Source organism: Heterodontus francisci, chromosome 7, assembly GCF_036365525.1.
Source record: "Heterodontus francisci isolate sHetFra1 chromosome 7, sHetFra1.hap1, whole genome shotgun sequence".
NCBI lineage: Eukaryota > Metazoa > Chordata > Chondrichthyes > Heterodontiformes > Heterodontidae > Heterodontus > Heterodontus francisci.
The window spans coordinates 136,610,721-136,637,769 of record NC_090377.1 but is presented as its reverse complement, the minus strand read 5'-3'; the positions used below and the strand labels follow the sequence as shown (position 1 = coordinate 136,637,769).

The 27,049-nt window shown below is 49.2% G+C and overlaps 1 protein-coding gene across 7 annotated transcripts in view; it reads right to left on the bottom strand.

Moving 5' to 3' along the window:
• The window catches only part of trpm2 (transient receptor potential cation channel, subfamily M, member 2), a 347,573-nt gene that overhangs the window by 151,076 nt on the left and 169,448 nt on the right, over positions 1-27,049 (bottom strand). For 6 of the 7 annotated variants that reach the window (XM_068036234.1, XM_068036230.1, XM_068036236.1 and 3 more), the window contains exon 12: positions 18,970-19,326. In XM_068036234.1, the coding sequence (XP_067892335.1) occupies positions 18,970-19,326 (357 nt within the window). The remainder of the gene's footprint in view (positions 1-18,969; positions 19,327-27,049) is intronic. The other variant, XM_068036231.1, reaches the window with a different exon arrangement.

Genomic DNA, 27,049 nt, shown 5'->3' with positions numbered 1-27,049 from the left:
TGTGATCAATGTCACAGGATTTCATGTCGCGTTTGCAGACGTCTTTATAGCGGAGACATGGACAGCCGGTGGGTCTGATACCAGTGGCGAGCTCGCTGTACAATGTGTCTTTGGGGATCCTGCCATCTTCCATGTGGCTCACATGGCCAAGCCATCTCAAGCGCCGCTGACTCAGTAGTGTGTACAAGCTGGGGATGTTGGCTGCCTCGAGGACTTCTGTGTTGGAGATACGGTCCTGCCACCTGATGCCAAGTATTCTCTGGAGGCAGCGAAGATGGAATGAATTGAGACGTCGCTCTTGGCTGACATACGTTGTCCAGGCCTCGCTGCCATAGAGCAAGGTACTGAGGACACAGGCTTGATACACTCGGACTTTTGTGTTCCGTGTCAGTGCGCCATTTTCCCACACCCTCTTGGTCAGTCTGGACATAGCAGCAGTCGCCTTTCCCATGCGCTTGTTGATTTCTGCATCGAGAGACAGGTTACTGGTGATAGTTGAGCCTAGGTAGGTGAACTCTTGAACCACTTCCAGAGTGTGGTCGCCAATATTGATGGATGGAGCATTTCTGACCTCCTGCCCCATGATGTTCATTTTCCTGAGGCTGATGGTTAGGCCAAATTCATTGCAGGCAGCCGCAAACCTGTCGATGAGACTCTGCAGGCACTCTTCAGTGTGAGATGTTAAAGCAGTATTGTCAGCAAAGAGGAGTTCTCTGATGAGGACTTTCCGTACTTTGGACTTCGCTCTTAGACGGGCAAGGTTGAACAACCTGCCCCCTGATCTTGTGTGGAGGAAAATTCCTTCTTCAGAGGACTTGAACGCATGTGAAAGCAGCAGGGAGAAGAAAATCCCAAAAAGTGTGGGTGCGAGAACACAGCTCTGTTTCACGCCACTCAGGATAGGAAAGGGGTCTGATGAGGAGCCACCATGTTGAATTGTGCCTTTCATATTGTCATGGAATGAGGTGATGATACTTAGTAACTTTGGTGGGCATCCAATCTTTTCTAGTAGTCTGAAGAGACCACGTCTGCTGACGAGGTCAAAGGCTTTGGTGAGATCAATGAAAGCAATGTAGAGGGGCATCTGTTGTTCACGGCATTTCTCCTGTATCTGACAAAGGGAGAACAGCATGTCAATGGTCGATCTCTCTGCACGAAAGCCACACTGTGCCTCAGGGTAGACGCGCTCGGCCAGCTTCTGGAGCCTGTTTAGAGTGACTCGAGCAAAGACTTTCCCCACTATGCTGAGCAGGGAGATTCCACGGTAGTTGTTGCAGTCACCGCGGTCACCTTTGTTTTTATCGAGGGTGATGATATTGGCATCGCGCATGTCCTGGGGTACTGCTCCCTCGTCCCAGCACAGGCATAGCAGTTCATGTAGTGCTGAGAGTATAGCAGGCTTGGCACTCTTGATTATTTCAGGGGTAATGCTGTCCTTCCCAGGGGCTTTTCTGCTGGCTAGAGAATCAATGGCATCACTGAGTTCCAATTTGGTTGGCTGTATGTCCAGCTCATCCATGACTGGTAGAGGCTGGGCTGCATTGAGGGCAGTCTCAGTGACAACATTCTCCCTGGAGTATAGTTCTAGGTAGTGCTCAACCCAGCGGTCCATTTGTTTGCATTGGTCAGTGATTATGTCCCCTGATTTAGATTTGTACTATTTATTAATAACCCATTTATACTAATCCTACACTAATCCCATATCCCTACCACATCCCCACCTGTCCCTATATTTCCCTACCACCTACCTATACTAGGGGCAATTGCTAATGCCAATTTACCTATCAACCTGCATGTGGGAGGAAACCGGAGTACCCGGAGGAAACCCACGTAGACACAGGGAGAACTTGCAGTACCCAGAATTGAACCCGGGTCGCTGGAGCTGTGAGGCTGCGGTGCTAACCACTGCGCCACTGTGCCGCCCCAATTTAAAAAACAGAGTCTTTGTGTCCTCCTCACAGCTTACATTCCCACCTAGCTTTGTATCATCAGTAAACTTAGATACATTGCTCTTGGTCTCATTAATATAGATTGTAAATATCTGAGGCTCCAGCAATGATCCTTGTGGCATTCCTCTCGTTAGAGCTTTAGCTTGGTGCAATATCAAGGTAAATTACAAAACACATAGCACACTAAGTATTCGCTCCAGGTATCAGACGGTAAAGTTATCATTTAGAATTCACGTCTTGGCCTCCGTTTCTCCATTAATGCAACAGAAGTTTAGTGACAGCTCTCTACCGGTCCCAGCAGAGCATAGAATGAAAGTTTGTGCCCCATAGCACTATGGCGGTATACTGGGTGGCATAACGCCAGGCAGTGCTCGAGTGGTGACACTTTGGGATGAGACATTAAACTGATGCACCATCTGCTTTCTCAGGTGGATGTAAAAGATCCCAATGCAATATTTCAAAGAAGAGCAGTGAGTTATCCCTGGCATCCTGAGTCAATATTTACCCCTTAATCAACAAATGATCCGGTCATTATCACATTGCTGTTTGAGGGAGTTTGCTGTATACAAATTGGCTGCACATTTCCTACAATGCAACAATGATTTCTTCTTTCTTTTGGGCCTCCTTATCTCGAGAGACAATGGATACGCGCCTGGAGGTGGTCAGTGGTTTGTGAAGCAGTGCCTGGAGTGGCTATAAAGGCCAATTCTAGAGTGACAGGCTTTTCCACAGGTGCTGCAGAGAAATTTGTTTGTCGGGGCTGTTACACAGTTGGCTCTCCCCTTGCGCCTCTGTCTTTTTTCCTGCCAACTACTAAGTCTCTTCGACTCGCCACACTTTACCCCCGTCTTTATGGCTGCCCGCCAGCTCTGGCAAACGCTGGCAACTGACTCCCACGACTTGTGATCAATGTCACAGGATTTCATGTCGCGTTTGCAGACGTCTTTATAGCGGAGACATGGACGGCCGGTGGGTCTGATACCAGTGGCGAGCTCGCTGTACAATGTGTCTTTGGGGATCCTGCCATCTTCCATTACACTCCATAAAAAAGCACTTCATTGGCTACAGAGCACTTTGTGAAGTCCTGAGCTCACAAATAATGCTGTATAAGCATAAGTCTTTCCGTCAGTCTGCGTTGAGCGAGCTGTTCTCAGTCAGGGCAGCAGATGGGGAGCTACAATTAGCTTCAATCCCCTTGGGCAAAATAAGGACAAGCAGCCAGGATTCCTGCTGCTAACCCAGCAATTCCTGCTCAACATTGATCTGGGGCCAGGAATGGGCTCAGCTTAACCGCCATGGCCAAATAGCCTGTCGTGCTCATGATCTAGGCTCCCATAGGAAGAATGACTGTTCTGGCACCTGTGTATACTCATTCAGCAGAAGTGAAAGCCATTGTGGGAGGGTGAGAGAAAAAGGAGTAAAAATAATATTTGAAAAAAAACCCTAGGTTTTCATGGCAATGAACATGGAGTGTCAAGAACTGGAACACATCACCAGAGTCAAAGCAGCAATCACAATCACATCCCCTTTCAAATATTTGTCTGATTCTCCCTTAAATGTCCTCTTTACATTTGTTCTATACATTCCTAGGGCCTCTGTGTTAAGTACTTCAATCCTAACTGTCTGTCCTCGTTTCATTTCTCAGTCTTAGCCTTTGTCCCTAAATCTATAGGCCGAATCTTGAACATATCATCAGGATTCAATTTATCAATTCCCTGATATAGCTTGAGGTCTTGAATTGTCTCTCCCCTTCTTCCAATCCAGGATTGTAACCAATCCAGGGAATTCTCACCCTCTCCATGGTATCCAATCCCAATCTCCGTGCCCCTTTCCACAGTAACCAATAGCAGGTTCTTACATCGGATATACGGCATAAAAACAGGCCATTCAGTCCAAGCCGTTGTTTATTCTCCACTCGAACCTCCTCCCATCTTTTCTCATCTCAATCTATCAGTGTAACCCTCTAGTCCCTTCTCCCTCATATGCTTATCTAACTTCCCCTTAAATACATCTATACTAAAGCCTACCTCTTTGACTAAGCTTTTGGTCATCTGACCTAATATCTCCTTATGTGGCTCAGAATCAAATTTTGTTTTATAATGCTCCTGTGAAGAGCTTTGGATGTTTTATTACATTGGACTATGGACCCTGACAACATTCCGGCAATGGTACTGAAGACCATACTCCAGAACTTGCCGCACCATTGCCAAGCTGTTCCAGTACAGCTAAAACACTGACATCTACCGGAAATGTGGAAAATTGCCCAGGTATGTCCTGTACAAGTCCAACCCAGCTACTTACCACCCATCAGTCGACTCTCAATCATCAGTAAAGTGATGGAAGGTGTCGTCGACAATGCTATCAAGTGGCACTTGCTTAGCAATACCCTGCTCAGTGATGCTCAGTTTGGGTGCCGCCAGGGCCACTCAGCTCCTGACCTCTTTACAGCTTTGGTTCAAACATGGACAAAAGAGCTGAACTCCAGAGGTGAGGTAAGAGTGACTGCCCTTGACATCAAGGCAGCATTTGACCAAGTGTGGCATCAAGAAGCCCTAGCAAAATTGGAGTCAATGGGAATCAGGGGGAAAACTCTCCGCTTGTTGGAGCCATACCTAGCACAAAGGAAGATAGTTGTGGTTGTTGGAGGTCAATCATCTCAGCTCCAGGACATCAGGGTAGTGTCCTAGTCCCAACTATCTTCAGCTGCTTCATCAATGACCTTTCTTCAATCATAAGGTCAGAAGTGGGGATGTTCGCTGATGATTGCACAATGTTCAGCACCATTCGTGACTCCTCAGATACTGAAGCAGTCCGTGTAGAAATGCAGCAAGACCTGGACAATATCCAGACTTGGGCTGATAAGTGGCAAGAAAAATTCGCGCCACTCAAGTGCCAGGCAATGACCATCTCCAACAAGAAAGAATCTAAAATCTCCCCTTGACATTCAATGGCATTACGATCACTGAATCCCCCACTATCAACATCCTGGGGGTTCCCATTGACCAGAAACTGAACTGGAGTAGCCATATCAATACCGTGGCTACAAGAGCAGGTCAGAGGCTAGGAATCCTGAAGTGAGTAACTCACCTCCTGACTCCCCAAAGCCTGTCCACCATCTACAAGTCACAGGTCAGGAGTGTGATGGAATTCTCTCCAATTGCCTGGATGGGTGCAGCTCCAACAACACTCAAGAAGCTCGACACCATCCAGGACAAAGCAGCCCGCTTGATTGGCACCCCACCTACAAACATTCACTCCCTCCACCACCAATGCACAGTGGCGGCAGCGTGTACCATCTACACAATGCACTGCAGCAATGTATCAAGGCTCCTTAAACTGCACCTTCCAAACCCGCGACCTCTACCAACTAGAAGGACAAGAGCAGCAGTTGTATGGGAATACTACCACCTGTAAGTTCCCCTCCAAGCCACACACCCTACCCTGACTTGGAACTATATCACTGTTCCTTCACTGTCGCTGGGTCAAAATCCTGGAACTCCCTTCCTAACAGCACTGTGGGTGTACCTACCCCACATGAACTGCAGCGGTTCAAGAAGGCAGCTCACCACCACCTTCTCAAGGGCAATTAGGGATGGACAATAAATGCTGGCCTAGCCAGTGATGCTCACAATCCATGAATGAATAAAAAAAATTAAAGACACCATATGAATTCAAGTTCTTTTTGTTGACTTTCATCCTCTAGCTGGGTTTGAACCCTGATCCCAGAAGTTAAAGGCTAATCTCTGCTTCTCTACGCCAATCCGTCCCCCTGATTTCACTTTGAGAATCAAAGTTCCATTGCTGTGGTTTTCCTTACTCCTGGGTTATTGCTATTCTCACCTGAGACAGCTTTGCTGCGGGGAAGCAGTGAGGGGAGGCACCTCCCCGTGATGAGTGAGGGTGGGCACTGGAGTGAATATGATCTTGATAATGTTGTATGAGCTGCAGATCATACAAAAAGAGGGTGTTATGTTCAGAGCTGGTGTTATGGTCCGGTCTGTACCAGTGAGAGTGATAGTCAGGTTATCATGGTGTAATTGGGGAATAACAGGCCTAACTGCAGTGTTATGATTACAGCTCCACTGAGGTGAACAGTTTGTTGCCATGTCTACACGGATAATTAATACTAATCTGTGGTGCAGACAATTCGTGCGGAGTGAAAGAAGAGCTGAAGATGCAGATTTGGCTTGCATTTAGCCCGCAGAAGGAATGCACACTGACACACCTGCTATTGTTTGGACAGTTTCAACTACACAACAAACTTTGGTTTCGTGCCTGTACTTCCTGCTATCATTGTCTAGTTGGGACTTGCTGAGTTTCAGTGACATTGTGGGTGGTGAAAGGAAGGATATTTGATTCTCGCTGTGTGTGTGGGCCACTCCCATGCTCTCTCAGACTTTCACCATGCAGGTTTAGACATAAGTCAGCACAAATGTTGCAATAAGTGTTGAAGCTCTTTTGTACCTTCATCCAGTGAGTGGACAGGAAGTTTTTTTCAAGGTGATGTTAGGATGTATTTATTGCTTCTGTGCTTCACACCACTACCTAGCACACTTACCAACAGTGGAGGAAAATTGAGCAGAATCGGATTGTCAGAGCCAGCACTCCATTCACTCCCTAACCTCAATTGTGTGCAGTTTTGGTCTCCTTATCTGAGGAAGGATGTTTATGCTATGGAGGGAGTGCCGCAAAGGTTTACCAGACTGATTCCTGGGATGGCGGGACGGACGTATGAGGAGAAATTGAGTCGGTTAGGATTATATTCGCTGGAGTTCAGAAGAGTGAGTGGGGGGATCTCATAGAAACCTATAAAATTCTAACAGGACTTGACAGGGTAGATGCAGGAAGGATGTTCCCGATGGTGGGGGAGTCCAGAACCAGAGGTCATAGTCTAAGGATACGGGGTAAACCTTTCAGGACTGAGATGAGGAGAAATTACTTCACCCAGAAAGTGGTGAGCTTGTGGAATTCGCTATCACAGAAAGCAGTTGAGGCCAAAACATTGTATGTTTTCAAGAAGGAGTTAGATGTAGCTTTTGAGGCAAAAGGGACCAAAGGATATGGGGAGAAAACGGGAACAGATTACTGAGTTGGATGATCAGCCATGATCATAATGAATGGCGGAGCAGGCTCGAAGGGCTGAATGGCCTACTCCTGCTCCTATTTTCTATGTTTATGTTTCAATGTGTCTCATCATACCCCTGCTGGGTTGCCCAATGGCAGCCCCTCCTCACCATCACATGCAAATGCACCGATGTCTCCACTGACTGTAGGAATTACCCAGAGAGGGGTGAGGCTAGCCCTGAAGCAGCACGTACAGAAAGAGGGACTTATCAAAACTGCTCTCCTGCCACATATGCCCAGTCCATTTACCTTTTAAAACCTCAGTCTTCATCAAGGATTAAATCAAAAATGCCACTTTTCCTCTTCTATCCAGTTTACATCCATAGCTTCTTATATAAATGACGTAGAAATTACAACATAGGAACAGGTCATTCAGCTCAACCAGTCCTGTTGGTGTTTACCCTCTGCACAACTGGTACCCGAACGCCATGTCCCACCCATTGAGATGGCTAATGCCTGGTTCAGACCAACGTCAACAGTGTGGGTTGTGAAATGGACTTGAGTCAGTATCACTCCAATCAACACTGCTGTACCTGTCCTGGGACTGTTTCATGGGACAGTGTAGAGGGAGCTTTACTCTGTATCTAATCCCGTGCTGTACCTGTCCTGGGAGTGTTTCATGGGACAGTGTAGAGGGAGCTTTACTCTGTATCTAATCCCGTGCTGTACCTGTCCTGGGACTGTTTCATGGGACAGTGTAGAGGGAGCTTTACTCTGTATCTAATCCCGTGCTGTACCTGTCCTGGGAGTGTTTCATGGGACAGTGTAGAGGGAGCTTTACTCTGTATCTAATCCCGTGCTGTACCTGTCCTGGAAGTGTTTCATGGGACAGTGTAGAGGGAGCTTTACTCTGTATCTAATCCCGTGCTGTACCTGTCCTGGAAATGTTTCATGGGACAGTGTAGAGGGAGCTTTACTCTGTATCTAATCCCGTGCTGTACCTGTCCTGGAAGTGTTTGATGGGACAGTGTAGAGGGAGCTTTACTCTGTATCTAATCCCGTGCTGTACCTGTCCTGGAAGTGTTTGATGGGACAGTGTAGAGGGAGCTTTACTCTGTACCTTATCCCTTTTTATTCTTTTTTCTGAAGGTGGCCTTTATACCCAAGGCTCCTTTTATATATTTTATGTCGAGGGGGTCTTTATTCCTCAGGCCCCCTTCATACACATTTTAAAAATAACCTTATTAAAAACAGATAAATAAACCAAAAACTCAAATTAAAATGCTATTCCCGGCGTTGATGATGCACTCCAGTCCCTGCGGTGCCCACCGGGCGCGGAAGGCATCAAGCGTACCGGCGGACGCCGCATGCTCCTTCTCCAGGGACACCTGGGCACGAACGTAACCTCGGAAGAGGGGCAGGCAATCAGGGATGATGGGCCCCCAACGGCCCACAGCCTGGACCTGTGAATTGCCACCTTGGCCAGGCTCAGGAGCAGACCGACGAGGAGATCCTCCTCCCGGCCCACACCCCTCCGCACCGGGTGCCCAAAGATCAGGAGTGTGGGGCTGAAGTGCAGCCAAAACTTGAGGAGCAGCCTCTTCAAATACTGAAAGAGGGTCTGCAACCTCGCACACTCCATATATATGTGGAACACGGACTCGTCCAGGCCGCAGAAATTACAGGCGGCCTGGGAGTCCGTGAAACTACTTAAAAGGCTATTGCATGGGACTGCCCTGTGCAGCACCCTCTACCCCAGGTCCCCGATGTAAAGGGGGAGGACTCCCGCGTAGAGACACCTCCATCGGGGATCCCACCCCCGTGTCCGGCTGGTTGACGAGGGCGAGGAAGTGGAGAGTGCACAGGAGCAGCCCGCACAGGAAAACCCTCTGCGCCGATTGGAATGGCACCCGAGTGTAAACAGTATTTTTTAATTAAGGGAGTAACTAATTAATCTAAGGGTAAGTCATGACAGGAGAGCTCAGCCCCGTGATATGCTCCTCCTGCGCTATGTGGGAAACCAGGGACGCTGGAAGTGTCCCTGTTGATCATGTGAGCAGGAAGTGTATCCATCTGCAGCTACTGGCTACCCGCATTAGGGAGCTGGAGCTGCGGGTGGATTCATTGTGGAGCGTCTGCAATGCTGAGGACGTCGTGGATAGCATGTTTAGTGAGGTGGTCACACCACAGGTAATGGCTGCACAGACAGAAAAATGATGGGTGACCACCAGACAGAGTAGTAGGCGCAGGCAGGTAGTGCAGGAGTCCCCTGTGGCCATCCCCCTCTCAAACAGATATACAGCTTTGGATACTGTTGGGGGGGATGACCAACCAGGGGAAAGCAGCAACAGCCAGGTTCATGGCACCACGGAGGGCTCTGCTGCACAGCGGGGGAGAAAAAGGGGTGGAAGAGCTATAGTGATAGGGGATTCTATCATAAGGGGTGCAGATAGGCGTTTCTGTGGCCACAAACGAGGCTCCAGGATGGTATGTTGCCAGCCTGGTGCTTGGGTCAAGGATGTCTCGGAGCGGCTGCAGGACATTCTGAAAGGGGAGGGTGAGCAGCCAGAGGTCGTGGTCCATATTGGTACTAACGACATCGGCAGGAAGAGAGATGAGGTCCTGCAAACTGAATATAGGGAGTTAGGCAGAAGGTTAAAAAGCAGGACCTTTAGGGTTGTAATCGCAGGGTTACACCCTGTACCACGTGCTAGTGAGGGTAGGAATAGGAGGATAAGGCAAATGAATGCGTGGCTGAAGAGCTGGTGTAGGCGGGAGGGCTTCAGCTACTTGGATCATTGGGATCTCTTCTAGTGCATAAGTGACCTGTACAAGATGGACGGGTTGCATTTGAACTGGAAGGGGACCAATATCCTTGCGGGAAGGTTTGCGAGTACTACTCGGGAGGATTTAAACTGGTCTGGTGGTGGGGGGGGGGCGGGAGCGGTGGTTGGGGGGAGGGGTGGGACCCAAAGTAGTAGTCTCTCCGATGAGATAGTTGAGGCAAATGTAGAGGTTAAAACAAGCAAGTCCAGTAGGCAGGCCGGGCAGGGGCAGGACAGGGAGCGTGGAAGGTCTGGTAGGTGAAACTGCATTTACTTTAATGCAAGAAGCCTTACAGGTAAGGCAGATGAACTCAGAGCATGGATCAGTACATGGAATTGTAATATTATAGCTATTACGGAAACATGGTTGAGGAATGGGCAGGACTGGCAGCTCAATGTTCCGGGGTACCGATGCTTCCGGCGTGACAGAGGTGGAGGTAAGAGAGGAGGGGGAGTTGCACTGTTGATTAGAGAGGACATCACGGCAGTACTTAGAGAGGATATCCCGGGGGAAACGTCCAGCGAGGCCATATGGGTAGAAATTAGAAATAAGAAAGGGGTGATCACTTTCATAGGATTATACTATAGGCCCCCCAATAGTCAGAGGGAATTGGAGGAGCATATGTGTAGGGAAATCACAGATAGGTGTAGGAATTATAGGGTTGTAATAGTAGGTGATTTTAACTTCCCTAATATTGACTGGGACTGCCTTCATGCTGAGGGATCAGATGGGGAAGAATTTGTTTAGTGTGTCCAGGATAGTTTTCTGAAGCAGTATGTGGATGGCCCTACTAGAGAAGGGGCTACAGTCGACCTCCTCTTAGGAAATGAGGCTGGGCAGGTGGTTGATGTGTCAGTGGGGGAGCACTTTGGGACCAGTGACCATAACTCTATTAGCTTCCAGATAGTTATGGAAAAGGATAGGACTGGTCCTCAGGTTGAAGTCCTAAATTGGGGGAAGGCTAATTTTGATGGCATCAGACAGGAACTTGCAAAAGTTGAATGGGAGAGACTGTTTACAGGTAAAGGGACGTCTGGCAAGTGGGAGGCTTTTAAAAGTGAGATAGGAAGAGTTCAGGGCCGGCATGTTCCTGTTAGAATGAAGGGCAAGGCTGGCAAGTTTAGGGAACCTTGGTTGATGAGGGATATTGAGGGTCTGGTCAGGACAAAGAAGGAGGCATATGTCAGGTATAGGCAGCTGGGACCAAGCGAGTTCCTCAAGGAGTAACCTCTACATTTGCCTCAACTATCTAATCGGAGAGACTACTACACCCCTCCCACCACCACCACCCCCCGCCAGACTAGTTTAAACCCTCCGGAGTAGTACTAGCAAACCTTCCCGCAAGGATATTGGTTCCCTTCCAGTTCAGATGCAACCCGTCCATCTTGTAAAGGTCACTTCTGCACCAGAAGAGATCCCAAGGGATGTAGGAGTACACGTAAGAAGGAAATTAGGAGGGCAAAAAGGGGCCATGAGATTTCCCTGGCAGTTAAGATAAAGGAGAATCCTAAAAGATTCTATAAGTATATTAAGAGTAAAAGGGTAGCTAGGGAGATAGTAGGTCCCCTTAAGGATCAGTTTGGTAATCTATGTGTGCAGCCACGGGAAATGGGCGAGGTCTTAAATGAATACTTCTCGTCTGTATTTACCGTGGAGAAGGTCATGGAAGCTAATGAGTTCAAAGGAGGGAACACTGATATCATGGAGCAAATCAACATTACAAAGGAGGATGTGTTGGAGGTTTTGAAGTGCATTAAGGTGAATAAATCCCCAGGGCCTGACCAGGTGTATCCTTGGATGCTATGGGAAGCAAGGGAGGAGATAGCTGGGGCCCTGGCAGAGATTTTTGTATCATTGTTAGCCACGGGTGAGGTACCAGAAGTCTGGAGGATAGTTAATGTTGTGCCTTTATTTAAGAAGGGCAGCAGGGATAAGCCAGGGAACTACTGGACAGTGAGCCTTACATCAGTGGTGGGAAAGTTATGGGAAGGGATTCTGAGAGACAGGATTTATATGCATTTGGAAAGGCAAGGTCGGATTAGGGATAGTCAGCATGGCTTTGTGCGTGGGAAATCATGTCTCACGCATTTAATTGAGTTTTTTGAGGAGGTGACCAAGAGAATTGACGAGTGCGAGGCGATGGACATTGTCTGCATGGACTTTAGCAAGGCCTTTGACAAGGTCCCACATGGTAGGCTGGTCCGGAAGGTTCGAACACATGGGATCCAGGGTGAGCTAGCAAATTGGGTACAAAATTGACTTGGTGATGGGAGGCAGAGGGTGGTCGTGGAGGGTTGTTTTTCAGATTGGAGGCCAGTGACCAGTGGTGTGCTACAGGGATCGGTGCTGGGCCCTCTATTGTTTGTCATATATATTAATGACTTGGATGTGAATGTAGGGGGCATGATTAGTAAGTTTGCAGATGACACCAAAATTGGCATTACAGTGGACAGTGAAGAAGGTTGTCTAAGGTTACAACAGGATATAGATAAACTGGGAAAGTGGGCAGGGGAGTGGCAAATGGAATTTAACGCAGACAAGTGCGAAGTGATGCATTTTGGGAAGTTAAACCAGGGCAAGACATATACAGTGAATGACAGGGCTCTGGGGAGTGTTGTTGAGCAGAGAGACCTTGGGCTGCAAGAACATAGTTCCCTGAAAGTGGCAACACTGGTAGACAGGGTGGTGAAGGCGGCGTTTGGCATGCTTGCCTTCATCGGCCGAGGCATTGAGTACAAGAGTTGGGACGTCATGTTACAATTGTACAAAAGGTTGGTTAGGCCGCATTTGGAGTACTGTGTGCAGTTCTGGTCGTCGCACTACAGGAAAGATGTGATTAAGCTAGAGAGGGTGCAGAAAAGATTGACAAGGATGTTGCCTGGTTTGGAGGGCTTGAGTTATAAAGAGAGATTGGATAGGCTGGGTCTGTTCTCCCTGGAGCGAAGGAGGCTGAGAGGGGACATGATAGAGGTATATAAAATTATGAGAGGCAAAGATAGGGTAGATAGCCTGAGTCTGTTTCCCATGGTAGGGGTGGCTAAAACTAGAGGGCATAGATTTCAGGTGAGAGGGAGGAGGTTTAATGGGGATCAAAGGGGTAAATTTTTCACACAAAGAATAGTGGGTATCTGGAATGAGCTGCCAGAGGAGGTGGTGGAGGCAGGGACAATAACACCATTTAAGAGGCATCTGGACAGGTACTTGAATGAGCAAGGCATAGAGGGATATGGAATTAATGCAGGCAGGTGGGATTTGTGTGGATAGGCATTATGGTCGGCATGGACATGGTGGGCCGAATGGCCTGTTTCTATGCTTTACGACTCTGTGATTCTATGGCACAGAGGGCTTTTCCGAGAGGCGGCCCGGGTTGTGCGGGACCGGCTCCCAAGGAGTGTTTCGGTGCCTGGGTCCGATGAGCAGTTCCGGGCAAGTGGGCGTCAGCTCAGCCGGGAGCGCTCCACGCTCCCGAGCCCCCTCGCCTCCCGCAGTGAGGGGTGTCCCAGGGGCTTCGGCTACTCCTCCACCCGCCTGTCCATCCCCAGAGTCGGCCGCCCGGACATCCGAGGCGCTCTCCTCCACCGGCGGGGGAGCGCCCTGAATGGAGGTAACCATGTTCCAGACTCTGATTGGATCCCGGTAAAAGACTGGCAACTCCCTCAGAGAGGCGCGGCTAACGGTCTCCGCTGGGAACTGCGTGTTGTCTTGAAGGCAGTGACACTGGTGGAAAAAAAACGTCGCCAGCGCACACCATCTGGGAGGACGCTCGACGTACAGGTATCTCTGCAGAGTCCGAAGGCGGAGAGTCACAGCCTGGGTGCGGACGCACACCAGCGACTGGCTGCCCTCCTCGATCGGGAGACTCAGGACCACAGCAGAGACCCAGTGTTTCCTCTTGCCCCAGAAGAAATCGATGAGTTTCTTCAGGATCTTGTTGGCGAATGCAGGTGGCGGGGCCAAAGTGACCAACCAGTACCACAGCATCGAGGTTTATGACCAGCACATGGCCTCTGTAGGAAATCACTCAGAGCAGTCCTGTCCAATGTCCCACCTGACTGGTGACTTTCGCCTCCAACTCCTGCCAGTTTGCTGGCCATGCTTCCTCAGCGGGGCTAAGGTGGACTCCCAGATAGAGGTGGTGTGTGGTGCTCCACGCAAAAGTTATTAACCCCTCCGGTAGGGAGACCATCCGCCACTGACCTACCAGGAGCCCGGAACGTTTCTCCCAAATGATCCTCGCGGAGGACGCGGCAGAAAAGGTCTGCTGGCAGTCGCGCATCCTCTGCAAGTCAACGGGATCTGTGACCACGAGGAGCACGTCATCGGCGTAGGCCGAGAGGACGACCTGCATGGCCCGCTTGCACAGAGCCAATCCCGTCAACCTCCTGCGAAGCAGGCACAGGAACGACTCCACGCAGATGGTATACAATTGGCCGGACATGGGGCATCCCTGACACACTCCTCTCCCAAAGCGAAGGGGTGCCGTCAAAGACCCGTTAAGTTTGATCAGACATTCTGCGGCGGCAGAACAAAATGCGGCCTGAGTCCAAAAGTGCGCAGAGTCCCAAAAAGGTATTCGTGATCCACCCTGTCGAACGCCTTCTCCTGATCGAGGGAAAGGCAACCGACAGACCGGTCCTCTGGGAAAGAAGGATCAGTTGCTGGACCAGGTGGATGTTGTCCTAGATGGACCGGCCCAGGACCATGTAAGACTGGTCGGGGTAGATCATGTGGCCCAGCACGGAGCCCAGGCGGGTAGACATAACCCGGGCAAAGATCTTGTAATCCGTGCCGAGGAGGTAGACCGGACGGCAGTTTTTAAGCAGACGGAGATTGCCCGTCTTTGGTAGCAGGACGATGACTGCCCTGTGCCATGAGAGGAGCATCTCCCCAGTCGCCAGCTTTCCCCCAAGACCCACGCGTAATCGTCCCCCAGGACGTCCCAGAATGCCCTGAGGAACTCCACGGTCAGCCCATCCAGCCCCAGGAATTTGCCCCTCGAAAGCTGGTGGAGGGCACCGGTCAGCTCCGCCAACGTGCGCGGAGCCTCCAATCCTTCTATGCCCTCCAGGCTGACCTTCGGCAGGCCCTCCCACAAAACTCTGCATGCGTCCTCGCTGGATGGATCTGGAGAGAACGCACTGTAATAAGTACGGACCAGGAGGCCCATTCCCTCTGGATCCGTGATGGAGAATCTGTCATCGGCCAGCAGCTCAATGAGCTGCTTACGGACCCCCCCCCCGCCATTTTTCCAGCAAGTAGAAGAAGGGTGCGGCACAGTCCAAATCTTCCAGGATCTGGATCCGCGACCTCACGTATGTGCCTCAGGACCCTATGAGCTGCAGGTCCCTCAGCACGCCCTTCTTCTCTTTGTACGCCCATCAGAGGGCCGAGTCCACGACGGCATGACTGAGGCGGGACTCCAATTGGAGCACCTCCCTCTCTGGGTGCCCAATCTTAGCTTCCCGCCTCTTGGTTGAGCCCTTCGCATACTCCTGACAGAAGACACAGATGTGAGTCTAGCCCACATCCCACCATAGCCTCAAGGAGGGGAAGCCCCACTGCTTTCTTCTTCAGTCGCCCCAGAATCGACAGAACCAGTCCCGGAATCGCTCGTCCTCCAGCAGCCGGTTGTTAAAGTGCCAGTACGCGGACCCCCAGAATTAACTCTGCCCAGACCAGGTGGTGGGCCGAGCACGGAACCAACCGCATGGAGGCCGCCGAGATGCGGGAGACATACGCCTGCGAAAAATAGAGGCGGTCGATTCGGGACCCTCCTCCTCCAGACCTCCACATGAAGGCGCTGGAGTCGGGATGGAGATTCCGCCAGACGTCCACCAAGTTGAGGGAGCTGATCAGTTCCCTCAACTTCTCCAACGACACTTGGCCACACACTGGGGACCAGAGCGATCCCCACCTTGAGGGTACAGTTAAAATCCCCCCCCCCCCCCCGCCCCCCGAGGATGATGCACTCACCACTATCGATAGAGCTCAAGAGAGGGGACACTTCTTCAAAGAAGCACGTTTGCTACGCGCCGTCCGGGGCGCGTATCCGTTCACAAAGTGGAGCGTCACACTACCCAGGCGAACAGCGAGGTGGAGCAAGCGGCCCGGCAGGAGTTCCTTGACCCTCAAGATCTCTGGCTGAAAAGTCAGGGCTAACAAGATAGCCACCCCACTAGAAATAGGGGTGAGGTGACTCATGTAGACCCCAACCTGCCACTCCAGGAGCCAGGTGGCTTCATCTCCCAGAACGATGTGGGTTTCCTGCAGAAAACTCACCACATATCTCCATTCCCTGAAAACTGAGAGATTGTGAAATCTGCAGTGAGAACCTCTGCTGCCGTCGACATTGAGGCCGTGGGGATGAAAGGAGACTCGGTGGGAGGCACGAGGGACTCCACCACCTCACTGGAGTTGGATTCAAGGTCGTCCTCCGTGCCCCACATCGAGTCCCCATCCTCCTCCGGGTTGTCACCGCCAGTGGCCGACACACCCACCACACACTGTGGGGTGGACGTCACGGCCGCGCCAGCTGGTCCCGCCTCCGTCACAATCCCACTCCCAGGATCGATGGCAGAGGAGTCCTCTCTGGTTTCTAGGATGGAACTGGAGCCTAAGGGCGCCCTCCACCTCCGTTCCCAGGCCAATGAGCAGTCCAGATGAGATGGAAGTTCCCGACTCCGGAAATCCAGCCTGAGCCGAGACCGGAGGCGGAGAGCGGAGGCCATCTCCTGCTCCGTCAGCGCCCACAGACGCAACAGATGTGGCAAAATTTTCAATTCTAATCAGGTCGGGTGTCTCCTGGTTGGTGGTGGATTTTGGCTGGGAGGGCTGACCCTTTGGGGCCTCGCCCTGCCCTCCACTCAGGGCACCCGACTCAGTGGCAGAATGGGAGGTGTCCCCAGGCTCCCCCACCACAAGCAGGGCTCCACTTGCTCCCACAGAAGGGGCCTCATGTACAGGGGCCTCCCCCTCCCCTCCATCCTGAGGGGTAGGGAGCTCCTGCCGAGACTTTGCAACCTTGATGTTGGCGGTGGCAGGGGGAAACTGGGGACCTGAACCAGGAGACAGCTCCCCTCCAACAAATGGGCCTGCACCTCAGGGTCCTGAGTTACCTCCATGGAGGAATGCCTTCTCCTCTTTTGCCCAGTTGGGCGTGGAGGCTCAGAGACCTCCATGTCATCGGAGGCCTCCACCTCCGCACCCTCCTTTTTTGTTTAGTCACTCTGGGCCTGAGGCCAGCCCTGGGGCAAGTGGGTTCCCCAAGATTGGGCCTTGGGCTGAGCTCAGGCTCAGGTTGTGTCATGGTGTCCAGGGGACACGCCTCTCAGTGTTTATTTTTCCTCCGCGCCTTCCTTCCACTCGGAAGGGCACTCCCCTGTCCACCGGAGGCTGTGAAAAACACAGCCTCCGGAACCGACTGTTGGATGTGTGGGGGGAGTGGGAGGATGTGCAGTGGCGCCACACTGGGCCACCGAGGTGGAGTTGGCAGCCGAGAGGTTGGGGCAGTTCTTACAAACATGCCCCACCCCCTTGCAGACATGGCACCGCGCCCCGTCCAAGGTCCAGAATTCGCAGTAGGCCAACTCCTGGAACTCCACACTGAAGTGGCCCTCCAAGACCTCCTCCCGCGCCAGCTGCATAAATAGCTGGCGGCGGAAGGTGTACACGTCGGAAGTTGTGCTCCTGAAGACCGAGCGGGATTGGGGTGATCCCTGACCTTACCTCACCCAGATGGTGCAAATGGGGGAGGAGGAGTTCACTGGGAATAAAGATCAGGACGTTTGATAGCATGATCTGTTGCGCAGTGGCCCCCAGAAGGTCCACCGGCAGGAAGGTCCTCCCCAAAGTGAGCCCCTTACTCAGGGCCAGGGGCACCGCCCACTCGGTCTTCAGAAAGAACACAGCCTTCCCGTACATCTTTGAGGCTGCGACAATGGCCGAGGGGCCAACAACCTCGGCCATTGCCTTTACGCAGGCCTCAATCTACATGTTGGGGTGGAGATAGCTCTTCACCCCATGGCTGGATGATATCAATTTAAAGGGTTACAGGGTCACGCGGGCAGCCACAGAGGCTGCAGCTGCATAGGTAGTGGAGGACCCTGCCACCGGTGATAAAGGGCTTGCCATGGGTCTAAGAGCTAAACCCACCCCAAATTGTAGGCTTGCAAATCGAATAACTTGAAAGATTCACAATAGATACTGAATATATATAAAAAAACAAACAAACGAACAACAGGTTAGGGGAGAGGCTGAGAGAATAGAGGAGAGGGAAAGACAGGCTGTGAGGGATGACTTGCTCTCAGGAGCTGGTGCACACAGCACACTTAAAACAGTCTTTGCCAGCACAATTGGTCTTCCGGTCTACTGGTCTTCTGGTTGGGGGAGGTGTCTTCACCTGGGTCAGCTGAATCTGCCCAGGCACTATCTATCCCTTTCCGACTCTTTAGCTGGGCAGCTTCAGCTGACCCAGGCTGGGCAATTGGGGTGGGGAGGGAGCTTCCCTGTGTGCTTGTTGCAGCAGCACAGATTCCTGCTGAATTACAGCCCCACCCCTTAATGTTTCAGCCACTTGTTCCTCCCCCAACAATCCAAAGCAAATTACTGGTGTTCAGCACGCATCTCCAGACAAAGCCTTGTTTCCAACAAAAAGTCTCTTTCTTCACTATAATGGTGATTGTTGTGAAGCTTTCTTTTGCTCAATGTAGCTCCTCTCTCCACCTCAGCAACCTCCAACTGCCACCAGCACTCTCAGCTGAGGCTCGTTGCTGCAATCAGCAGTCAACACTCAAATTAGGCAACAGCCAACTCCGTGCTGTACCTGTCCTGGGAGTGTTTGATGGGACAATGTAGAGGGAGCTTTACTCTGTATCAAACCCATGCTGTAGCTGCCCTGTGAGTGTTTGATGGAACAGTGTAGAGGGAGCTTTACTCTGTATCTACCCCATTTTTTTTTCAGGCACTGCTTTTACACATGCCACTATTGACATATTTTACTCTGTATCTAATGCCATGCTGTAGCTGTCCTGGGAGTGTTTGATGGGACAGTGTAGAGGGAGCTTTACTCTGTATCTAACCCATGCTGTACCTGCCCTGGGTGTGATTCCCTTTTCCTGAGACTTATACTTACATTTACCTTTATAGGTGAGATGTTGAACATCTTTCTCTCCTGTACGTCCATTGGTTGTTTGTAGAGTGTCTCCGTGAATTCACCCAGCAGTTCCTTCAGGACCAAGGAGACATGCTGGAGGAGGACCTTCCTCTTGCTGTCCGTCTTATCACTGATGTGTGGCTGCTTTTCACCATCCACCACTTTCTGCAGCTTCTTGTACAAGAGAGTGTAGTGTGGAATGTTGTTGTAAAGTCGGACAAGGATTTCAGTTGTGAGGAATTCTCTCAGGTTCACCCCATTCTCCAGGAAAAGTTCAACAAACCCAGGCTTATTACCAACGAGAGCTGCAAACATGGCTTGGTGGAGATGGGAGGGCTGCAACACAGAGAAATGAATCAGTCACTGGGTCACATGAATATCAGTCAATGCACACACAATGGAGGGCTCTCCCCTCCTCTGTAACCTCAACCAGCCTGACAATCTACCTCCAACTCTGTGACCAGACAAGTGGTGCATGAGCTCTCTGAGCACATCTTGCTCTCAAACAGCACTAGCAAACCTCCCCACCCTGATATTGGTTCTGGCCTTGTTGAGGTGTAATTGAATAAGTGCAATGGTTCCTCTGGGAACAACTGCCAAGGTCAAGTCCATGGCGCCATTGGTGGGAGGAGGAAGGTCAGAAAAGCAGTAGTGGTAGGGATTCTATAGTTAGGGGAACAGACAGGCGTTTCTGTGGCCTCAGACATGACTCAAGGATGGTGTGTTGCCTCCCCTGGTGCCAGCGACAAGGATGTCATTGGGCAGCTGCAGAGCATCCTGAGGGGAGAGGGTAAACAGCCAGAGGTTGTGGTCCTTATCGATACCAATGACATAGGTAGAAAGAGGGATGAGTTCCTGTAGGCAGATTATAGGGAGCTAGGAAAGAAATGAAAAAATAGGACTTCAAAAGTAGTTGAATACCTGGCTGGAGAGATGGTGCAGGAGGGAGGGCTTTAGATTCCTGGGGCACTGGTTCTGGTTCTGAGGGAAATGGGAGCTGTACAAGGTGGATAGGTTACACCTCAACAAGGCCAGAACCAATATCAGGGTGGGGAGGTTTGCTAGTGCTGTTAAGGAGGGTTTAAATTAACTTGCCAGGGGGATAGGAACCTGAACATAGAATCAGATAGAAGAGAAGCAAAGCTTCAAACACAAAGCAGGAAGTTAGTAAGTATGGAAGGCAGTGAAAACAAAGGCTAGAAAATAGACAACGAAGGAGTTGTTCAGTGATTAGTGTTATATACGTCAATGCTAGGAGTCTAGTGAATAACGTGTATGAGCTGAAGCAACAAACAGACACTTGGATGTACAATAGCATAGTTATTACTGAAACATGCCTTAAAGCAGGGCAGGAATGGCTGCTCACCATTCCTGGTTGCTGGTTGCAGCGTTTTCAAACGTGACAGAGAGGGGATTAAAGAAAAAGGAATCTTGGAAGGATGTGGTTGCACCAGAGAGGAGGTTTATGAGGATGTTGCTAGGGAAGGAGAATTTTTGCATGAGAAAAGATTGTATAGGCTGGGATTGTTTTCTTTGAAATAGAAAGGGCTGAGGAGAGATTTAGTTGAGTAGTATAAAATTAGAAGAGGCCTAGATAGTGTGTCTAGAAAAGACCTATTTCTCTTAGCAGAGAATTCAGTAACCGGGGGTGTTGATAATAAAGTAATTGGCAGAAGGATTAGAGGAGACTTGAGGAGAATTTTGTTCACCTATCGGATTTTGAAAGTCTGGAACACACTGCCTGAAAGGGATGTAGAGGGAGAAACCTTCATTGCATTAAAAAAATCCATGGATATGCACCCGATATGCTATAGCCGAGGGCTGGAAAGTATGATTAGGCAGGATAGCTCCTTTTCAGCTGTCACAGACATGATGGGCTGAATGGTCTCCTGTGCTGTAAATTTTCCATGTTCCTCCAACTCTGGTCTCTTGTGCAGCCTCCATTCCCTTTACTCCACCACACGTGGCAATGCCGTCAGCCATGAAGTCTGTCAGCTCTGGAATTCTCTCCCATAAACTCTCTCCATTTTGTGCTTTAAGACGATGCTCAAGACTAAACTTATTTGCTTAATTTTTGTCTGATAAAGTTCCTGTGAATAGCCTTGGGATATTTTACTATATTAAAAGCACGATGAAAATCAAGTTATTCTTGTTGAATTAAGAATATCAGTCATTAAAGGTGGTGCTGTTGATGGTAACTCACAGCATTACAACCAGAAATGCCCCTCCTATTGTGCTGCCACTCTCAGCTATCCTTCGAATTTGTGCAAACAGGCATGTACTGAGGTTAATTAGAGCAGACTCACTGCTGTTGTTGAGAAAGATTGGAAATTTTCTGATATCCTCAGATTCCAGGTCAGAAGAAACCAATAGGAAATAATTGGCATCTTTTTAGCAGGTAGTGTACAACAAATCACACGAACCAACCATTCCATCTAACTGGTCCATGTTCCACAGGAACATCCACCCACAATAATGACCTCTTCCCACCCTGCCACACCCATAGATCCATGAATTGCCTTCTCCCTCAAGTATACATCGAGCCTTCCTGTAAATACGATAGGCATTTCAACTTCAACCATGTGGCAGCGATTTCCACATTTTCACCACTCTCTGTGTAGAGATGATTATTCAGAGAGAAATAGGACTGTAGAGGTGACTCAAACTTCAGACATAGGGACTAATGTCTGAGATCCAAAGCGTCACTGGAAACAACAGAAGCTCATGAGTATATTCATTCAAAATTCTGTAGAAAGGAGAAATGTGCCAGAGGAATGGAGGGTAGGCAATGAGACCACAGGCTGGGCAATTGTAGTATTGTGCTCTGGTTTTAAGTCTGGTTTTGAGACAGGTAGTCTCAGTCATCTCATTATCAAAAAGGAAGAGGTGTTGGGTGTCTTGCAAAGCATTAAGGTAGATACGTCCCCAGGGCTTGATGGGATCTACCCTAGAATACTGAGGGAGGCAAGGGAGGAAATTGCTGGGGCCTTGACAGAAATCTTTGTATCCTCATTGGCTACAGATGAGTTCCCAGAGGACTGGAGAATAGCCAATGTTGTTCCATTGTTTAAGAAGGGTGGCAAGGATAATCCAGGAAATTATAGGCCAGTGAGCCTTACGTCAGTGGTAGGGAAACGATTAGAGAGGATTATTCGGGACAGGATTTACTCCCGTTTGGAAACAAACAAACTTATTAGCGAGAGACAGCATGGTTTTGTGAAGGGGAGGTCGTGTCTCACTAATTTGATTGAGTTTTTTGAGGAAGTGACGAAGATGATTGATGAAGGAAGGGCAGTGGATGTTATCTATATGGACTTCAGTAAAGCCTTTGACAAGGTCCCTCATGGCAGACTGGTACAAAAGGTGAAGTCACATGGGATCAGGGGTGAGCTGGCAAGATGGATACAGAACTGGCTCGGTCATAGAAGACAGAGGGTATCAGTGGATGGGTGTTTTTCTGAATGGAGGGATGTGACTAGTGGTGTTCCGCAGGGATCAGTGCTGGGACCTTTGCTGTTTGTAGTATATATAAATGATTTGGAGGAAAATGTAGCTGGTCTGATTAGTAAGTTTGCGGACGACACAAAGGTTGATGGAGTTGCGGATAGTGATGAGGATTGTCAGAGGATACAGCAGGAGATAGATTGGTTGGAGACTTGGGCGGAGAAATGGCAGATGCAGTTTAATCCGGACAAATGTGAGGTAATGCATTTTGGAAGGTCTAATGCAGGTGGGAGGTATACAGTAAATGGCAGAACCCTTAGGAGTATTGACAGGCAGAGAGGTCTGGGCATACAGGTCCACAGGTCACTGAAAGTGGCAACGCAGGTGGATAAGGTAGTCAAGAAGGTATACGGCATGCTTGCCTTCATCGGTCGGGGCATAGAGTATAAAAATTGGCAAGTCATGCTGCAGCTGTGCAGAACTTTAGTTAGGCCACATTTAGAATATTGCGTGCAATTCTGGTCACCACACTACCAGAAGGACGTGGAGGCTTTGGAGAGGGTACAGAGGAGGTTTACCAGGATGTTGCCTGGTCTGGAGGGCATTCGCTATGAGGAGAGGTTGGAAAAACCCGGATTGTTTTCACTGGAACAACGGAGGTGGAGGGGCGACATGATAAAGGTTTACAAAGTTATAAGCGGCATGGACAGAGTGGATAGTCAGAAGCTTTTTCCCAGGGTGGAAGAATCAGTTACTGGGGGACATAGGTTTAAGGTGCGAGGTGCAAAGTTTAGAGGGGATGTGCGAGGCAAGTTCTTTATACAGAGGGTGGTGAGTGCCTGGAACTTGTTGCCGGGGGAGGTGGTGGAAGCAGGTACCATAGAGACGTTTAAGAGGCATCTTGACAAATACATGAATAGGATGGGAATAGAGGGATACGGACCCCGGAAGTGCAGAAGGTTTTAGTTTAGGCAGGCATCAAGATCGGCGCAGGCTTCAAGGGCCGAATGGCCTGTTCCTGTGCGATACTGTTCTTTGTTCTTGGCCTAGCAAGCCACTCAGTTGTAAAGAGTAATTAGGGATGGGCAACAAATGCTGGCCTTGCCAGCAATGCCCATATCTCATGAAAGAATTTTTAAAAATTAAGTTTCTAACAAGCAGGTCATGGTAAATTACCCTTACAAAATTAATCAACAAAATAAGATTAGATAAAGGAACTACAAGGGATTTGGGATTATATAGATTTTCAAAAAGCAGTTGATAAGGTCCCACATAAGAAACTTGTCACAGGCAATGGTACGTGGAATTAAAGTTAATGTATGCAAAAAGGTAGCTGGAAGGGAAAAAGCAGAGGGACTTGGAAATGGAATTTTCACTGACGAGAAAGATTAATGTTGTTAGCACTGCTCTTATTTATTTATTTTTAATTAATAAATTTATTTAGAGATACAGCACTGAAACATGCCCTTCGGCCCACTGAGTCTGTGCCGACCATCAACCACCCATTTATACTAATCCTACACTAATTCCATATTCCTACCATAGCCCCACCTGTCCCTATATTTCCCTACCACCTACCTATACTAGGGGCAATTTATAATGGCCAATTAACCTGTCAACCTGCAAGTCTTTGGCATGTGGGAGGAAACCGGAGCACCCGGAGAAAACCCACGCAGACACGGAGAACTTGCAAACTCCACACAGGCAGTACCCAGAATTGAACCCAGGTCGCTGGAGCTGTGAGGCTGCGGTGCTAACCACATTTGTACCACATTTAACCACATTATTTGTAGGGAAATGATCAGGATTTTCAAACTGAGGGAATATTGAGATTTGCAAATGGAAGAAAGTTAGGAGGCATGGCAAGTTGTGCCTAGGATTGCAATGATCTGCAGGAGGACAGGGACAGGAGAGCTGGGTGGGCAGATAGGAAGTAGCTGCAGTTCAATGTTGAAAAGTGTGAAGCAATATATTTTGGCAGTAAGAAAAAGGAAAGCAATCAGACATTAAGTGCAAGTAATTTAAATGGAGTACTGATTGGAGTGAGGATATAACAGGCTTTAAAGGACAGGAAAAAGATAAAGTATATCTTTGATTTGTACTTGGAGGAGTAAAATACAAAAATAAAGAGGTGATGTAAAAGACCACAGTTAGACTGCATACTCCATGTGGGGTGACCACATCTATAAACGTGCTGTCCACATAGCTCTCATCCTCAGTGTTGCCAGCTGCCACTCAAGTTCCAAAACCAAGAGCTCAAGCTGCTGCAATTGACAACACTTCCTGCACTAATGGTTCTCCAGGAGAGGCATCCTGGAGCTCCGACATAGAAGAGGAAGTGCACTCTCGAGGTTGAAGCACCCTTGCCATTCCCTTATTTATTCGTTGACTCTTTGCTACTGCTAAAAAAAACCTTAGCAAAACGACAACACCTTAGAATTATTAATAAAACCTTACTCTTCCTGTTATTAAGGTTGCCAACCCCTGGCCTATTCTAATCAAAGAACAAAGAACAGTACAGCGCAGGAACAGGCCATTCGGCCCTCCAAGCCTGTGCTGATCTTGATGCCTGTCAAAACTAAAACCTTCTGCACTTCCGGGGCCCATATCCCTCTATTCCCAACCTATTCATGTATTTGTCAAGATGTCTCTTAAACATCGTTATCGTATCTGCTTCCACACCTCCCCCAGCAGCAAGTTCCAGGCACTCACCACCCTCTGTGTAAAGAACTTGCCTCGCACATCCCCTCTAAACTTTGCCCCTCGCACCTTAAGCCTATGTCCCCTAGTAACTGACTCTTCCACCCTGGGAAAAAGCTTCTGACTATCCACTCTGTCCATGCCACTCATAACTTTGTAAACCTCTATCATGTTGCCCCTCCACCTCTGTAGTTCCAGTGGAAACAATCCGAGTTTATCCAAACTCTCCTCACAGCTAATACCCTCCAGACCAGGCAACATCCTGGTAAACCTCTTCTGTACCCTCGCCAAAGCCTCCACATCCTTCTGGTAGTGTGGCGACCAGAATTGCACGCAATATTCTAAGTGTGGCCTAACTAAAGTTCTGTACAGCTGCAGCATGACTTGCCAATTTTTATACTCTATGCCCCGAATGATGAAGGCAAGCATTCCGTATGCCTTCTTGACTACCTTATCCACCTGCGTTGCCACTTTCAGTGACCTGTGGACCTATACGCCTAGATCTCTCTGCCTGTCAATACTTCTAAGGGTTCTGCCATTTACTGTATACTTCCCACCTGCATTAGATCTTCCAAAATGCATTACCTCACATTTGTCCAGATTAAACGCCATCTGCCTTTTCTCCACCCAAGTCTCCAACCGATCTATATCCTGCTGTATCCTCTGACAATCCTCATCATTATCCGCAACTCCACCAACCTTTGTGTCGTCTGCAAACTTACTAATCAGACCAGCTATATTTTCCTCCAAATCATTTATATATACCACAAACAGCAAAGGTCCCAGCACTGATCCCTGCGGAACACCACTAGTCACAGCCCTCCATTTAGAAAAACACTCTTCCACTGCTACCTTCTCGGTCTTCTATGACCGAGCCAGTTCTGTATCCATCTTGCCAGCTCACTTCTGATCACATGTGATTGTTACAAATTCTTCCAAATTCTGTCCCATCCAAGCCCCTTGCACTAATCCCATACCTTTTGTATCAGTCTGCCATGAGGGACCTTGTCAAAGGCTTTACTGAAGTCCATGTAGATAACATCCACTGCCCTTCCTTCATCAATCATCTTTGTCACTTCCTCAAAAAACTCAATCAAATTAGTGAGACACGACCTCCCCTTCACAAAACCATGCTGTCTCTCGCTAATAAGTCCATTTGTTTCCAAATGGGAGTAAGTCCTGTCCCGAAGAATCCTCTCTAATAATTTCCCTCCCACTGACGTAAGGCTCACCGGCCTGTAATTTCCTGGAATATCCCTGCTACCCTTCTTAAACAAAGGAACAACATTGGCTATTCTCCAGTCCTCTGGGATCTCACCTGCAGCCAATGAGGATGCAAAGATTTCTGTCAAGGCCCCAGCAATTTCTTCCCTTGCCTCCCTCAGTATTCTAGGGTCGATCCCATCAGGCCCTGGGGACGTATCTACCTTAATGCTTTGCAAGACACCCAACACCTCCTCCTTTTTGATAATGAGGTGACTGAGACTATCTGCACTCCCTTCCCGAGGCTCATCATCCACCAAGTCCTTCTCTTTGGTGAATACTGATGCAAAGTCCTCATTTAGTACCTCGCCCATTTCCTCTGGCTCCACGCATAGATTCCATCCTCTGTCCTTGCGTGGACCAACCCTTTCCCTGGCTACCCTCTTGCTCTTTATATATGTATAAAAAGCCTTGGGATTCTCCTGTTTGCCAATGACTTTTCATGACCCCTTTTAGCCCTCCTGACTCCTTGCTTAAGTTCCTTCCTACTTTCTTTATATTCCTCAAGGGCTTTGTCTGTTCCCAGCCTTCTAGCCCTAACGAATGCTTCCTTTTTCTTTTTGACTAGGCTCACAATATCCCTCGTTATCCAAGGTTCCCGAAACTTGCCAAACTTATCCTTCATCCTCACAGGAACATGCCGGTCCTGGAT